The 16,693-nt window shown below is 51.2% G+C and overlaps 1 protein-coding gene across 6 annotated transcripts in view; it reads right to left on the reverse strand.

Annotated features, from left to right (window-relative positions):
• The window catches only part of ndst2a (N-deacetylase/N-sulfotransferase (heparan glucosaminyl) 2a), a 567,251-nt gene that overhangs the window by 93,132 nt on the left and 457,426 nt on the right, over window positions 1-16,693 (reverse strand). For all 6 annotated transcript variants that reach the window (XM_078199425.1, XM_078199429.1, XM_078199428.1 and 3 more), the window contains one exon: window positions 8,858-10,232. In XM_078199425.1, coding sequence (XP_078055551.1) covers window positions 8,858-9,850 — 993 coding nt within the window. In that variant the 5' untranslated portion in view covers window positions 9,851-10,232. The remainder of the gene's footprint in view (window positions 1-8,857; window positions 10,233-16,693) is intronic.

Raw genomic sequence — 16,693 nt, forward strand, 5'->3', positions numbered from 1 at the left:
GGTGGCAGATTTCCTTCTTTAAGGGATGTTAGTAAACCAAGTTGGTGTCAACATTTCATGGTCACCATTACTTTTGCTAGCTTTTAATTTTTTCAAATTTATTCATGGGACATGGGCGTCGTTGGCTGGGCCAGCATTTATTACCCATCCCTAGTTGCCTTTGAACTGAGTGGCTTGCTAGGCCATTTCAGAGGGCAAGCCAACCAAATTACTGTTGGTCTGGAGTCACATGTCGGCCAGACCAGGTAAGGACGGCAGATTCCCTTCCCTGAAGGACATCGGTGAACCAGATGGGTTTTTCCGACGATGGTTTCATGGTCATCGGTAGATTCGCAATTCCAGATATTTTTTAACCGAATTCAAATTCCACCATCTGCCGTGGTGGGATTCGAACCCGGAGATCAGTTGGGAGTCATAAACTTTGCTGTGACTCTGGAGTCACATGTAGGCCAGACCAGGTAAGGACAGATTTCATTCCCTAAAGGACATTCGTGAACCAGATGGGTTTTTGCGACAATCGACAATGGTTTCATGGTCATCAGTAGATTCTTAATTCCAGAATTTAAATTGCCATGGTGAGATGTGTGTTCATGTCTCTGGATTGTTAGTCCAGTAACATAATCACCATAGCTCATCTCACTAGACCAGGGCCTTGCAAAGTGTCTCAAAAGGGATTCATTATTTTCAAACGCTGTAATGCAGAAAACGTAGAACCCAATTGGCACACAGCACGATCCCACAGAGAGCAATGGGACCAATGACCTGGGATGAAACTTACAAAAATCGTAAGCGAGCGAGCAGTGGGCAGGTGGGGGAGGGGAACCATGCAAAGGTCCATTGATCTCGGGTGGGATTTTCCGGGTTTGGTGCGAGTGCGACTGGAAAATCCCACCCCAGATCTTTGGTGTTTGACAGCAGATTTGATCGAAGGAGGATTGCCGGCCACTTTTCCTTGAATAATCCCAAGGCTCTCTCCCCCCCCCCTCCCTCCCCATCCTTAATCCAGCCCACTGAACCACAGCTTAGTGAGCAGATATCAGATTCCTTCCTCCGCTATCCTAATGGAAGCACAGATTCATTGACCTATAGAACGGAGACACATGATTTGACATGGACAGATTAAGCATTTGGAGGGCGGCATCGATCGAATTCATTCCCCAGAGCTGTTTTGTTGGCTTAGAGCACGCTGATGACACGGAGGTTTTATTGCCTCCCTCAGTGGGAAGGTCAGATGTCAAAGATATGGGTAAGATGGATATAGAGGGATATGGGCCAAACGCAGGCAATTGGGACTAGCTTAGTGGTTCAATAAAAAGGGCGGCATACACAAGTTGGGCCGAAGGGCCTGTTTCCGTCTATGACTCCAACTGCGAACAGTATTCGACAGTGATGCTGCCCCCTCCCCCCTCAGACCCCAGCCATTTCGAAACAGTTGATGAGACTCAGGCCTTGGGTGAGATGCCAGAGGAGCCGGAGGGGGCACCGTGGACCCACCCCAAGGAGCCACCGACACAATCAGGAGGGTGAGGCTGGCAGAGATAAACTTAGAACAAAAATGCTCCATCAGTGACAACAATGAGGGATCACAAATAGAATGGTTGTATCAGCACAAAACCCGCTGGTTCCATCAATCAATACAATATTAGATTGATTCCTGGGACAAGAGGACTGTCCTACAGGGAGACAGCGAGCCGCAAGGACAAATACCCTCCAGAGTTCTCGTTCCAACGTACAAAGATCTTCAAGGTCTCGACAAGGTAAATGCTGAGAGGCTGCTTCCCCTAGCTGGAGAGTCTGGAACCTTTATCGCAGGATAAGCCTTGGCCATTTAAGACAGAGATGAGAAGAAATGTCTTCGTTCAGAGGATCTTTGGAATTCCCGAACCCAGAGAGTTGTGGATGCCCAGTCCACATGGAGAGTCGGCTGGGATTGTATTTATTGGGATTTAGAAGAGTGAGAGGGGATCTCATAGAAACTTATAAAATTCTAACAGGGTTAGACAGGGTAGATTAAGAAAGAATGTTCCCGATGGTGGGGGAGTCCAGAACCAGGGGTCATAGCTTGTGGATAAGGGGTAAACCTTCCTTGATGAATAAGGGGATGAGGGGTTATGGGGAAAAGGCAGGAGAGTGGGGATGAGAAAAATATCAGCCATGATTGAATGGCGGAGCAGACCCGATGGGCCGAGTGGCCTAATTAGAAACATAGAAACATAGAAAAACTACAGCACAAAACAGGCCCTTCGGCCCAAGTTGTGCCTAACATGTCCCTACCTTCTAGGCCTACCTATAACCCTCCATCCTATTAAGTATAGAAATTCTGCTCCAACGTCTTATGGTCTTTTAAGACTCAGGTGCAGAGAAATTTCTTCACCCAGAGGGTGGTGAATGTGTGGAATTCATTATCACAGGAAGTAGTTGAGGCCAAAACATTGTCTGATTTCAAGAAGAAATTAGATTATCGCTCTTGGGGCTAAAGGGATCAAGGGATATGGGGGGGGGGGGGGGGGGGGGGTGGAAAATCAGGATATTGAATTTGGTCAACCATGATCAAAATGAATGGCTGAGAAGGGTTCAAAGGGCCAAATGGCCTCCTCCTGCTTTCCAGGAGAGATTGTGGCACTAAGGGATATGAAGGTAGTGGGAGGAAAGTGGACTTGTTGGAGACTGAGGGGGGAACCACATATCCTACTTCTGCCTCTGTTTCTGATGTCCTCAACCCCTCAAAATCTTCCTCGTGTGGGACCAGGACTGAATATCGGGGGGAGCTTAAGGGAGCAGGAGTGGTAATGAAGCAGTCTTTCTGAAGATTGGTGAAACGAATTGCACCCACACAAGAGCCAGTGAGTCGTCATCCACAATGGCTTTGTAAAAAAAAATATCACACATCTCCAGGTACCAGGAAATGAAACGCTGAGCTGTCAAGTGCCCCATCCTGTTAATGAGCCACTGGTCACCCACTCAAAAAGTCAGCCTTGCTATTTCTGAAATCTCTGCATCGTTGTGGGAGCAGGAGATATTATCTTAGAATCTTAGAAACCCTACAGCACAGAAAGAGGCCATTCGGCCCATTGAGTCTGCACCGACCACAATCCCACCCAGGCCCTACCCCCATATCCCTACATATTTTACCAACTAATCCCTCTAACCTACGCATCCCAGGACACTAAGGGGCAATTTTAGCATGGCCAATCAACCTAACCCGCACATCTTTGGACTGTGGGAGGAAACCGGAGCACCCGGAGGAAACCCACGCAGACACGAGGAGAATGTGCAAACTCCACACAGACAGTGACCCGAGCCGGGAATTGAACCCAGGTCCCTGGAGCTGTGAAGCAGCAGTGCTAACCACTGTGCTACCGTGCCGCCCCATATTCTTGCAGCGGGCAGATAAAATATCAGAAAGTCAATGTTATCTCCTCCGCCATCATTTGGATCAACACCATTGGAAGAATTCCCTCCCCCCGCCAGTGCTAATGAAGACTACCCTTTGTAAAAGGATTGAACCCCTATCTCGGCAGTGATGAGGAAAAATCGATGACAGATTCACTTATTAAACCCATCCGTGGCTTCGGGGAGATTATGTAGAAATATTTTGGCAACTAGTGACTGCCTCCGAGTTCCAATACGCCTGCTCACCTCCAGTAAACATTTTCACACGCCGCTCATTGCCGGGAGCATTTGTCTCTTCTTTTCGCTTGGAAACAAGTTCCAATTATTCAGCGTTAGGAATGAACAGATTCACTTGCCGGCATTTTGAACAGGTCCGCAGGCCAGAGAGAGCGGGGCCTGTTGGCCCTCAGGCTCCGGTGTTGGACAGGCCTGTCCAATGGTCTGTCCATAGGCCTGAACCAAGGCTGCATCATGCTACTGATGATGGTGGAATTCAGGATCCCATTCTTTGATGGATTATCTTATCCAACAACACTCAAGAAGCTAGACACCTTCACAGCCCACTTGATTGGCACTCAATGCACCATTTTCACAGTAACTTCATTGCAGTGTTAATGCAAGCCTGCTTGTGACACCAATAAATAAACTTTAAACTTAAACTAACCTACGTAGTCAGAGTTGACATTTGATTTTGACACCCTCCCTTCCCGATTCCGAGAAACAAAATGGCCACCAATCCAGTTTCCCGCCCTGCTGCATGCGGAGTTGTCCCATCTGGCGATTGGTGGGCCAGCTGAGGGTTTGGGAGCAGCAGGTATCCACGAGTGATTGGAGGGAGATCACCTCCCACCTGTCCCCGACCATCTGGCTCGCTGGGTAGTGTTCCCGCCATCTGTGTACCCCCAGGTTCTCCGCAAGCATTACATTTTTTTCTCGTGTTCCTATGATCCGTAAGTTGGAGAAGCTGAGGTAATCCATCAGTATTGCATGAGTTGTAAAACAACTAAAGCACTGCTTTCACACAGTGGTTAGCATTGCTGCCTCACAGCGCCAGGGAGCCGGGTTCAATTCCGGCCTCGGGTGACTGTCAGTGCCACCCACGGTGCGGCACAGTGGTCAGCACTGCTGCCTCACAGTGCCAGGGACCCGTATTGGGTCACTGTCTGTGTGGAGTCTGCACATTCTCCCCGGGTCTGCGTGGGTTTTCTTTGGGTGCTCCAGTTCCCTCCCACAGTCCGAAAGACGTGCAGGTTAGGTGCATTGGCCGTGCTAAATTCCCCCTTGGTGTACCCGAACAGAGTGTGGCGACTAGGGGATTTTCACAGTAACTACATTGCAGTGTTAATGGAAACCTACTGGTGACTAATAAATAATAAGACTAAAAGGACTTTTCAAAGACTGTGTGGAGTTTGCACATTCTCCCCGTGTCTGCGTGGGTTTCCTCCGGGTGCTCCTATTTCCTCCTATACTCCGAAAGACGTGCATGCTCGGTTGATTGGCCATGTTAAATTGTCCTTCAGTGGCAGGGGGATTAGCAGGGTAAATATGTGGGGTTACGGGGACTGTTGTTGGTACAGACTCGATGGGCCAAACGGCCTCCTTCTGCACTGTCGGGATTCTATGAACTGCATTGACGGACTAAACTTTCATCCCCCTATGCAAATGTCAGAGAGCCACTGAACAGATATTCATTCAGAACTTCATAATTGCCTCTCCAAGGTTTCGAACTCGGTAAAAATCACTCGGCCTTCACCATAAGTGTGAGCCTGCTGCTAAAACCGGACCCAGGCACCTCAGCCAAATGGCTTCCTTTTTTATTTAATCGATGGCTCCAGCTAATGAAAGAAATGTCTGAGCAATGTCCACTGCTGGCGCTCGTAGGCACCACCCCGTAACCATGGAGATGCCGAGCCTCTGAACACAATTGGTGTTGCCAACCCTCTCCAGGGATGCGCTGCAGCTTCCAGGGACTAAAGGTTAATCAATGTCGAAGGAAAGTCCCGCAGGCTTTATTCAAGGATTATCCAGGACGCTGTCCAACCAGAATTCACAATGCTGTTCATTGAATCGTCCTTCAAGCTAGCTCCCTCCCCGCCCCCCCCGATCGGGAAAGCGGGAATGAACCAGGGGTAAGACTGCCAGTCAAATTTAATCCTCTCACCTTCCCAAACACGAAACAGAACATAAAAATAGCCCCAATGAAAGGATGCAGAGGCTGACGTTCACACACCAAATCTCCCATCCATGTTAATCACTCTTAGAATCATAGAATCCCAACAATGCAGAAGGAGGCCATTCGGCCCATCGAGTCTGCACCGACCACAATCCCACCCAGGCCCTATCCCCGCAACCCCACATATTTAATCTGCTAGCCCCCCTGACACTAAAGGGACAATTTAGCATGGCCAATTAACCCAACAAGCACATCTTTGGAATGTGGGAGGAAATTGGTGTCCTCAGGGGAGACCCACGCAGACACGGGGAGAATGTGCAGACTCTGCATAGACAGTGACCCGAGCCGGGAATTGAACCCGGGTCCCCGGCGCCTTGAGGCAGCAGTGCTAACCACGGTGCCATCCCTTCTCATAAACAACACTCCAACAAAGTCTCCGCCAACCCAATCGACGACTGTCTTTCCTTCTCCCCTGGTGTTCCCACCTCAGGTTAAAAACATCCACAATCGCTCTGCTTGACAGAACGTTAAGAAAGACTTGGAAGACAATCTCCAAGCCACTCACCGTCCTGACTGGGAAATATATCGTTGTTCCTTCGCAGTCGCTGGGTCAAAACCCTGGAATTCCCTCCCTAACGACATTGTGGGTTAACCTATAGGATGTGGACTGCAGCGATTCAAGAAGGCTCCTTCTCAAGGGCAACTAGGGATGGGCAATAAATGCTGGCCAACTAGCGACACCCATGTCCCAAGAATGAATTTTGAAAAAAGCTCTAAGTACACAGTTACTATTTTTCTGCAAGGTCGCACCAAATTCTGGATTTGGGGAGCTTTATATATTCCTTTTGGTTCTGTTGTGCAGCATTCCAATCATGCAAACTTGTGGAAATGATTGTTAAGCTGTTGCGAAAACTCTTCCAAATGGGACTTTAAAGAAAGGCATATTGACAGAGTATGGGAGATGAACAAGAGTGTGGGATTATGTTGCAGACTCAACAGTCAAGGGACTTGCACCTGTCCCACGTGGCGCTAACACATATATGTTTAACATTTAGTCCCCCATTCCTCTGCCAATGACTGGTGTTAAATGAAAACAACTCGCATTTCATAGAATAGAATCCTATAGTGCAGAAGGAAGCCATTCGGCCCATCAAGTCTGCACCGACCACAATCCCACCCAAGCCCTATCTCCATAACCCCATGCATTTACCCTAGCTAGTCCCCCTGACACTAAGGGGCAATTTAGCACGGCCAATCCACCTAGCTCGCGCGTCTTTGGACTGTTGATGGAAACCGGTGCACTCGGAGGAAACCCACGCAGACATGGGGAGAACATGCAGACTCCACACAGACAGTGACCCAAGCCGGGAATTGAACCCGGGTCCCTGGCGCTGTGAGGCAGCAGTGCTAACCACTGCGCCACCGTGCCGCCGCAAAGGGTTAGGCAAAGAGGAACATAGACACCAGTATGGTGCAGGGCAGACCCGATGGGCTGAATGGCCTACGTCTATGGAGCAGGAGTGCCGAATAGTTTTTTTAAAAATTCATTCGTGCGACATGTGCATTGATGGCTGGATAGCATTTATTTCCCATCCCTAGTTACCTTTGAACGGAGTGGCTTGCTAGGCTATTTCAGAGGGCAGTTGAGAGTCAACCACATTGCTGTGGCTCTGGAGTCACATGTAGTCCAGACCAGGTAAGGACGGCAGATTTCCTTCCCTAAAGGGACATTAATGAACCAGATGGGTTTTTCCAACAATGGTTTCATGGTCATCAGTAGATTCTTAATTCCAGATTTTAAAAAAAAAAATCCAATTCCAGCAGCTGCTGTGGCGGGATTTGAACCCAGGTTCCCAGAACATTAGCCGAGTTTCTGGATTAATAGTCTAGTGATAATACCACTAGGCCATCACCTCCTGCATCTGTAAAAAGATACAAAAGTCTGAGGTCACGTAACAACCAACTCAAGAACAGCTTCTTCCCTGCTGCCGTCAGACTTTTGAATGGACCTTGCATCGAGTTGATGCACCTAGCTATGGCTGTAACACTACATTCTGCACTCTCTCATTTCCTTCTCCCCTATGAACGGTATGCTTTGTCTGTATAGAGTGCAAGAAACAACACTTTACGCTGTATACTAATACATGTGACAATATTAAATCAAATCAAACGCTATGTGTCATAAATATTACTTCCATTTTGATTCTATTTCTGCCTAAGTAGTTCTGTGAGAGGATATAGTATTTACATGTCAATGATTCCAAGTAACCCGAGAACACTCGGAAATTATTTTAACTTTGTGCGAAAGCGAAGCCTGCCTTCCGTGCAGTGCTTATTACAACTCTTTGTCACTGCAGTAAATTATACGGCGCCATGAATCAAAACGGGGCAGGGTTTGTTAACTCCTGTTAATCTTCAATCAAGCTTGGAAGAGCAGAGAGCGTTTGCAATCCACATTGTAGAAAATTGCCTCTTATTCTGGTCGGGGCGGAGAGGGGGGGGGACAGAAGAATTTCACACACCAAAAAACAATGCTTGATTTTGCGAGCACTTTCACAGCCCCAGAAAAGTTTCCCACCTGCGAGTAACAAAGACCACAAATGGGAAATAAATAAAATTGACGCATCTCAAAATTCAGTTTGGCTGGGGATGTAGCCCCATTACCCCAATTTTGAGACTTTGACGGGGGGGTCGATTGCATGCAACAGTTTACATAAATACTCAGTGGCTAATAAAATATTACAACATAGCACAGATAAGAGACCATTCAGCCCAACTGCTCCATGATGGTGTTGATGCTCCCCTTGGGCCCCTTCTCACGCTCTTTATCACACCCCATTAACATTGCCTTTTCTCCCAACTGCTGCCCTTGCTTCTCCCGAAATACATCTTCAAGCGGCACGGTGGCACAGTGGTTAGCACTGCTGCCTCACAGCGCCAGGGACCCGGGGCTCGATTCTGTCTGTGCAGAGTCTGCACATTCTCCCCTTGTCTGCGTGGGTTTCCTCCGGGCGCTCTGGTTTCAGCATCTACTTAACCTGCACATCTCTGGAGTGTGGGAGGAAACCGGAGCACCTGGAGGAAACCCAGGCAGACACGGGGAGAATGTGCAAACTCCACACAGACACCGCCCTGTGGCCGGAATTGAACCGGGGTCTGTGAGGCAGCAGTGCTCACCGCTATGGCACCGTGCTGCCCTCAGTGTTAAGATTATTGGCCATGCATCCTCATGCAATGGTGGGCTGAATGGCCATCATTCATTGAAAATGCGACACATTTGGGACTGCTTACCTCAACGTCCATGACTTTCATTCTGGTGCCTTCCTTGCCCACAAAGATGTCGTCAATATCCACCAAGAGGTAGCGGTCGAGGGGTAGACACAGGCGCTTGCCCGTAAGGTAGGCAATGGCGTCCACAAAAATCAGCTTGTGCAGCCAGAAGTTCAGGTTGTTCCCGAAGAAGACTCGCTGGATGCCGTCGTGCAGCCCCAGGTCCTGGACCACCGTGGCGTGCAGTGCCTTGTGCGTGCTGAGATGGGGGATGAACTCTGCTGACTTGGTGCTGGCCAGGAGCACCGGCTCGTAGGTGCTGTGGTTGGACTGAAAGACCGTCCAGTCGTCCCCTGGCAAGGGGCCCTGCTCCACTTCGTTGGCCCGCGTCACGTAGAGCAGCGGCGCGTTGGGGTTGATGTGATAGTCCTTCAAGCCAAGGTTCGAGTGCAGGTACAGAGGGAAGCCCTTGAGTTGTGCACTGAGTAAGCTGTTCTCGTTGGCTTTGAAGAAACCAATAATCCCTACGCTATACTCGATGCAATATTTATCGAGCAACTCCCTGTTCCAGGCATCCAGGTTCACATATTTGAGAACATTTTCATATACAATGAGAGCATATCGCCCCCTGTCTTTGTCCGTTAAGGTTGGCACGTCCCCTTTCCCCGGGGCTATTTCTATCCGATACTTAAACCGGCTGGACTCCAAAATGGCCACAATTTCCTGACCCAGTTGCGAATAAATACTCTCGGCAAAAACCAGGACGACCGGGTCAGTCCTCGACGTGTCCACCGCCGGCATAAAGCGCCGGAGGGACTGCGGCGGCAGGGACATCCTGTGCTGACTGTTGCAATCACTGATAGGCAAGGGCAAGGCCTCCTTAATCTTCGGGCTGTTGGTCACATAGTACGCCAACAAACACATGGAAATCAGACTGAACGCTATCAGCAATAAAATCAGCCGGTGCAGTTCCAGCTGACGAAAATTCCGTACAAACTTCCAAAAGCTAACCATCGTGAGTGCCGGGTGGCGTGAGCCTCGGAGAAGGGTCTGGGAGACGTCCACACAAAGGCAGCGACGAGTAGTAGCAGCAGCAGCAAGCAGTGATCCGCTCCTCAGTGACGGCCATTTATTCTACGTGACCATGACAAAAACAATCCCATCGCTCGCCGGCGCGCGTCCCGCTTCCTCGCCTCCAGCCCCCCCCTCCCCGCCACCCGCCCCTCCACGCTCAGACTTCAACTGGCACCAAGGGCTGGGCCCGAGGGGGTGCCGGCCATCTTGTAGGAACCAATGCCGCCGCCCCCCTGCCTCCGTGCCCGGGAAGGTGTCCGTTCAAGTTCCTCGCCAGACGAGATGGTGAGACATTCTCCCCCCGGGGTTACACTTCGGAAACCTGCAACACACAAGCAAACAGAGACGGGTGAGTGACAGCATCGCGACGCCAACCAGCCGCCATGTTGTTGACTTGGGAATAAGATGGGTGATTGGCTCGTGACCCAAGTGCCGTAATTAAGCGGGAAAGGTCCCAGAAGCAGAGCAAACCATCTCTGACCAGGCGACAATGTGCTGGACCCGCATGTACAAACTGCATTTATATAGCACCGCCAACAGTAAAATATCCCAAGATGTTTCATGCTGGCAGTTCATGGAATCATAGAATCCCTAGAATGCAGAAGGAGGCCATTCGGCCCATCGAGCCTGCACCAACAACAATCCCACCCAGGCCCTATCCCCATATTTACCCTGCAAATCCCCCTGACACTAAGGGGCAATTTAGCACGGCCAATAAACCTAACCCGCACTTCTTTGGAGTGTGGGAGGAAACCGGAGCACCCGGAGGAAACCCACGCAGACACGGGCAGAACGTGCAAACTCCACACACAGACAGTGACCCAAGCCGGGAATCGAACCCGGGTCCCTGGCGCTGTGAGGCAGCGGTGCTAACCACTGTGCCGCCGTGCCGCCCATGGCTTGATTTCTGGCACTGGCAATCTCTCTCTCTCTCACTCACTCTGCTCTGCTGCTGATATCAAGACAAGGCTCCATTCTCCTCTCGGGAAAAGTGGGGGTCCCCCACACCCTGGTGTCGGTGTCTGGTAAAGACAGGGCCCCTCCAACAGCCGGGTTCTTGCCTTAGCCTTGCTCATGCACTTTGCCTGCATGAAGCACCAGTATGCTGGCGTGGTTCCAGCGCACTGAAATATGCCCCCTGGCACCTGCCTGGCTGCATTCCAAAATCCAAGGTCTGTACCAGTATAAACCACACTGACCTCGGGCAAGCATATCTGATCTAAAGCGCTGCAGTGCCAACAGCGATGAGGAATAAAAAGCATGTGGATGCTGGAAATCAGAGTTAGAGAAACAGAAAACGCTGGAAAAGCTCAGATTAGGCAACAAAGAAACATCAGCTAGCATTTATAGTGCACCTTTAATGTAGCAAAACATCCAAAAGCACTTCACACAAAGCATCTTTTCCAGACAGAAACAGAGAGGGCAAAATCGAGGGAGCCGTAGAATTGGCATTGCAGTCCAACCTGAGGCAGCAAAACTATCGTATCCCATTGCCACAGGATAACATCATACAGATAAATAGTTCACCAGGTTGTGAGAATCACCCATCATAGAATCCCTACAGTGCAGAAGAGGCCATTCAGTCCATCACGTCTGCACTAACCCTCCGACAGAGCATCCTACCTCGATCCTCTACCCCACCCTATCCTCGTAACTCCACACATTTCCCACGGTGAATCCACCTAACCTACACATCTTGGGACACTAAAGGGCAATTTTTAGCATGGCCAATCCATTTAACCTGCATAATCTTTGGACTGTGGGAGGAAACCGGAGCACCTGGAGGAAACCCACGCAGACACGGGGGAGAATGTGCAAACTCCACACAGACACGGGGGAGAATGTGCGAACTCCACACAGACACGGGGGAGAATGTGCAAACTCCACACAGACACGGGGGAGAATGTGCAAACTCCACACAGACACGGGGGAGAATGTGCAAACTCCACACAGACACGGGGGAGAATGTGCAAACTCCACACAGACACGGGGGAGAATGTGCAAACTCCACACAGACACGGGGGAGAATGTGCAAACTCCACACAGACACGGGGGAGAATGTGCGAACTCCACACAGACAGGGGTTTGATTCCCGGCTTGGGTCGCTGTCTGTGTGGAGTGTGCACATTCTCCCCCTGAGGGAGCGCTGCACCGGGGGAGCGCAGCACCGGGGGAGCGCAGCACCGGGGGAGCGCTGCACCGGGGGAGCGCTGCACCGGGGGAGCGCTGCACCGGGGGAGCGCAGCACCGAGGGAGCGCTGCACCGAGGGAGTGCAGCACCGAGGGAGTGCAGCACCGAGGGAGTGCAGCACCGAGGGAGCGCAGCACTGAGGGAGCGCAGCACTGAGGGAGTGCCACACTGAGGGAGTGCCACACTGAGGGAGTGCCACACTGAGGGAGCGCAGCACCGAGGGAGCGCAGCACTGAGGGAGCGCAGCACTGAGGGAGTGCAGCACTGAGGGAGTGTCACACTGAGGGAGTGCCACACTGAGGGAGCGCAGCACTGAGGGAGTGCCACACTGAGGGAGTGCCACACTGAGGGAGTGCCACACTGAGGGAGTGCAGCACCGAGGGAGCGCAGCACCAAGGGAGCGCAGCACCGAGGGAGCGCAGCACCGAGGGAGCGCAGCACCGAGGGAGTGCAGCACCGAGGGAGTGCAGCACCGAGGGAGTGCAGCACCGAGGGAGTGCAGCATTGAGGGAGTGCAGCACCGAGGGAGAGCAGCACTGAGGGAGTGCAGCATTGAGGGAGTGCCACACTGAGGGAGTGCCACACTGAGGGAGTGCAGCACTGAGGGAGTGCAGCACTGAGGGAGTGCAGCACTGAGGGAGTGCTGCACTGAGGGAGTGCTGCACTGAGGGAGTGCAGCACTGAGGGAGTGCAGCACTGAGGGAGTGCAGCATTGAGGGAGTGCAGCATTGAGGGAGTGCAGCACCGAGGGAGTGCAGCACTGAGGGAGTGCAGCACTGAGGGAGTGCAGCACCGAGGGAGTGCAGCACTGAGGGAGTGCAGCATTGAAGGAGTGCAGCACCGAGGGAGTGCAGCACCGAGGGAGTGCAGCACTGAGGGAGTGCAGCACTGAGGGAGTGCAGCACTGAGGGAGTGCAGCACTGAGGGAGTGCAGCACTGAGGGAGTGCAGCACTGAGGGAGTGCAGCACCGAGGGAGCGCAGCACCGAGGGAGCGCAGCATTGTGGGAGTGCTGCACTGAGGGAGTGCTGCACCGAGGGAGCGCAGCACTGAGGGAGTGCAGCACTGAGGGAGTGCAGCATTGAGGGAGTGCAGCACTGTCAGAGCTGGGGCTGTCTTTTGGATGGGGTTACAGCTTATTGGATCTTAGTAAATATCAGGGGTGTCCTGACCAATATTTATCCCTGAATCCAACACGACCAAAGATAGATGATCTGGTCATTATCACATTGCTGTTTGTGGGAGCTTGCTGTGCACAGGTCAGCTGCATGACAACAAGTGACTGCAAAAAAACATCTCACCGGCTGCAAAACAATTTGGGACACGCCAAGGTCATAAAAGGTGCTACGGAAATGCAAGAGTGTCTTTCTTAATCCCTCATTTCAGTTGTGGCTCCAGGGTAGAAAGAGTTATAAAACATTACAACTATAACTTTTGATTCTTTTGTGAGCGATTGGAAAAGGAATGCAGCAAACCTTTGATTTCCCCGATACCTTCTTTCGTTTTGAGAGATATCCCACAATGTGGGGAAGGTGGCAAATAAATTTGCACATTAAACAGCAGACGAGATGAAACGCACAGCACAGGACAAAGCCATTCAGTCCATCAGACCCGTGCTAGCCCCATTCCCAGCTCCTTTACCCCACAGCCCTGCAGGTTTATCTATATTTCGCTGTTGCTTCCACAATATTGCCACCCTGTACCAGAGCAGATTTACGAGACAATTATTCATTTAAAACACAGGTTAAGTGAAACTATTGCATTTAGTGGACAGTGAATATGTATCACAGTTTGGTATGGCTCCGGTCTAACCAAGACTGCAAGTGACTACCAAGTGTTGTGAGCATAGCCCAGTCCATCACGCAAACCAGCCTCCCATCCATTGACTCTATCTACACTTCCCGCTGCCTCGGCAAAGCAGCCAGCATAATCAAGGACCCCACGCACCCCGGACATTCTCTCTTCCACCTTCTTCCGTCGGGAAAAAGATACAAAAGTCTGAGGTCACGTACCAACCGACTCAAGAACAGCTTCTTCTCTGCTGCCATCAGACTTTTGAATGGACTTACCTTGCATTGAGTTAATCTTTCTCTACACCCTAGCTATGACTGTAACACTACAGTCCACACTCTCTCCTTTCCTTCACTATGAACGGTATGCTTTGTCTGTATAGTGCGGCAAGAAACAATACTTTTCACTGTATACTAATACATGTGACAATAGTACATCAAATGAAATTAACATGGTGTGGTAAACCACTCTTAAGCTAATTGCCTGTGTGTGTGTGTGTGACATGCCTGGGCATGCCCCTGCCGGCCCTGCCCGAGACTCCTCCCCCCCTGGTCCAGGTATAAAGGTGACTGCTTCCAACCCCCCCCCCTGCCTCAGTCGCCGGACCAGTTCATCAGCATGGGTGTGCTCCAAGTCTTTTGCGAATAAAAGCCTATTTGTTCTTGCATACAAACTAGTCTTTGCTCGATTGATAGTGCATCATGTGGAAACAGTGAATGCTCCCTCTGGGTGCTCCGGTTTCCTCCCACAGTCCAAAGATGTGCGGGTTGGGTGGATTGGCCAAGCTAAATTGCCCCTTGGTGTCAGGGGGATTAACAGGGTAAATATGTGGGGTTACGGGGATCGAGTCTGGGTGGGATTATGGTCGGTGCAGACTCGATGGCTCGGATGGCCTCCTTCTGCACTGAAGGGATTCTATGATTCTTCCTTAAATTTAGTATTATTTTATTTACAACACACATTTTGAGCCAGTTAAAAAAAAAAATAGAACTTCCAAAATAAATTCCAGGCATTCAGCTTGCATAACTTGCTCCAAGGCACGCTTTCAAATGGAGTTTTTAACATGCAACTTATTTAAATCGATTGCAGACGCGCTGCTATGTGGAGTGGCTTGGCACAGTAACGCAGCTCTGGGTAAGCAGCTAATCCGTTGTTCCAGGGAAGCTTGGGAGGGTCGAGTTAGAATATTGGCCGGGACAGCAGGAGAAATCTCGGTTCTTCCCATCGTGCCCGAGGGTTCTTACTGCCCACCAGGACGGGCAGCTGGAACCCCCACAGATAACACATCGCCCGGGCGTAATGTTCTCGGTGAGGGGCTGAAAATGCCAATCTTGATCATGGCCTCAACCCTGGCAGCTTGAGAAAGATTAAGAGAAAAGCCTGGACGTGGAATGGAGGCTGAAGGCTGCAAAAGGAAAATGAACCAGAGGAAAGTCACAAGAGGTTTTCGCTAAACTGTTTTGACAACCATGTGGAATTTGCACATTTTGACTGCATAAACACCCACGCATAGATTGCATTTTCCCAATGCTACACTAGCCAATCTCCCATCCACTCCCCTTAGCTCATCCACTACTGAGCTGCCAGCATTAATATCTCGCTCCCTCAACAGTTGTGTGTGAACCGACCTACACTGGCTCACACCCACCCCAGCCCCCCACCCACCCCAGCCCCCCTTCCCCCCCGCACTCTTCCTCCTCCTCCTCTCCCCCCACTCGTCCCGTCCCCCCCCACCACTCATTCCCCCTCTCCCCACTCGTCCTCCCCCACCACTCATTCCCCCTCCCCCTACTCGTCCTCTCCCCCCCACTCATTCCCCCTCCCTCCACTCCTCCCCCTCCCCCTCTTCCCCCATTCCTCCCCCCCTTCTCCCCTCCTCTCTTCTCCCTCCCCCACTCCTCCCCCCTCCTCTTTTCTCTCTCCCCCACTCCTCCCCCCTCCTCCCTCCCCCACTTCCCTCTCCCCTCTTCCCCCATTCCTCCCCCCTTCCCCCCCTTCTCCCCTCCTCTCTTCTCCCTCCCCCCTCCCCCCCCTTCTCCCCTCCTCTCTTCTCCCTCCCCCACTCCTCCCCCCTCCCCTCTCCTCCCTCCCCCACTCTTCCCTCCGCCCCACTCCTCCTCTTCCCTCCACCCCACTCCCCCCACACTCCTCCTCTTCCCTCCCCACGCTCCTCCTCGCTCCTCCTCTTCCCCCCTCCACACTCCTCCTCTTCCCCCCTCCACCTCTCCCCCTCCTTCTCCCACCCCTCTCCCGCTCCTTCTCCCATCCCCGCCACTCCTCCCCCTCACCTCACAGCTCCCCCCCCCGACCTCCCCAAGGAATCACATATCACATTTCACTGTTAGGAAACAAAAGGCAGTTTTAAGGAACGTATATTTGTATGGGTAAACATTAGAAATAAGGTATAGTTTCTGGAAAGTTTAATTTAATATTTCTGCGCCCTAAAGTGAGCCATAGTTAGACTTCATGCCAAACAAAAGCATGTGTCCGTGTGGGGGTTAGTTTCATTTCCAGCTGAGATAATATTCTGTGTACTGAGCTACGGCGTGAAGAAAAATAGTTGCCTAGCAACTAGAGAGGCTCTGCAAGGGGAGCAAAAGCTTTCTTTGTTCTTTAATTTCAGCTGAAAGCTGGAGGCAATTGGAGGCAGACAGTGAAGGAGTAAATGCCTCTCTCTCCGCTCTGCTAGGGGAAGCTAAACAGGACCCAGCTTTTTTAGCTTTGCTATAAGAAAAACCCTACAATGGAGTGACGGTTTAGACAGCCAGTGCCAAAGATCTAAAGGCAAACTAGTTCAGAAGC

The sequence above is a fragment of the Mustelus asterias genome, chromosome 28 (assembly GCF_964213995.1).
Source record: "Mustelus asterias chromosome 28, sMusAst1.hap1.1, whole genome shotgun sequence".
Lineage (NCBI taxonomy): Eukaryota > Metazoa > Chordata > Chondrichthyes > Carcharhiniformes > Triakidae > Mustelus > Mustelus asterias.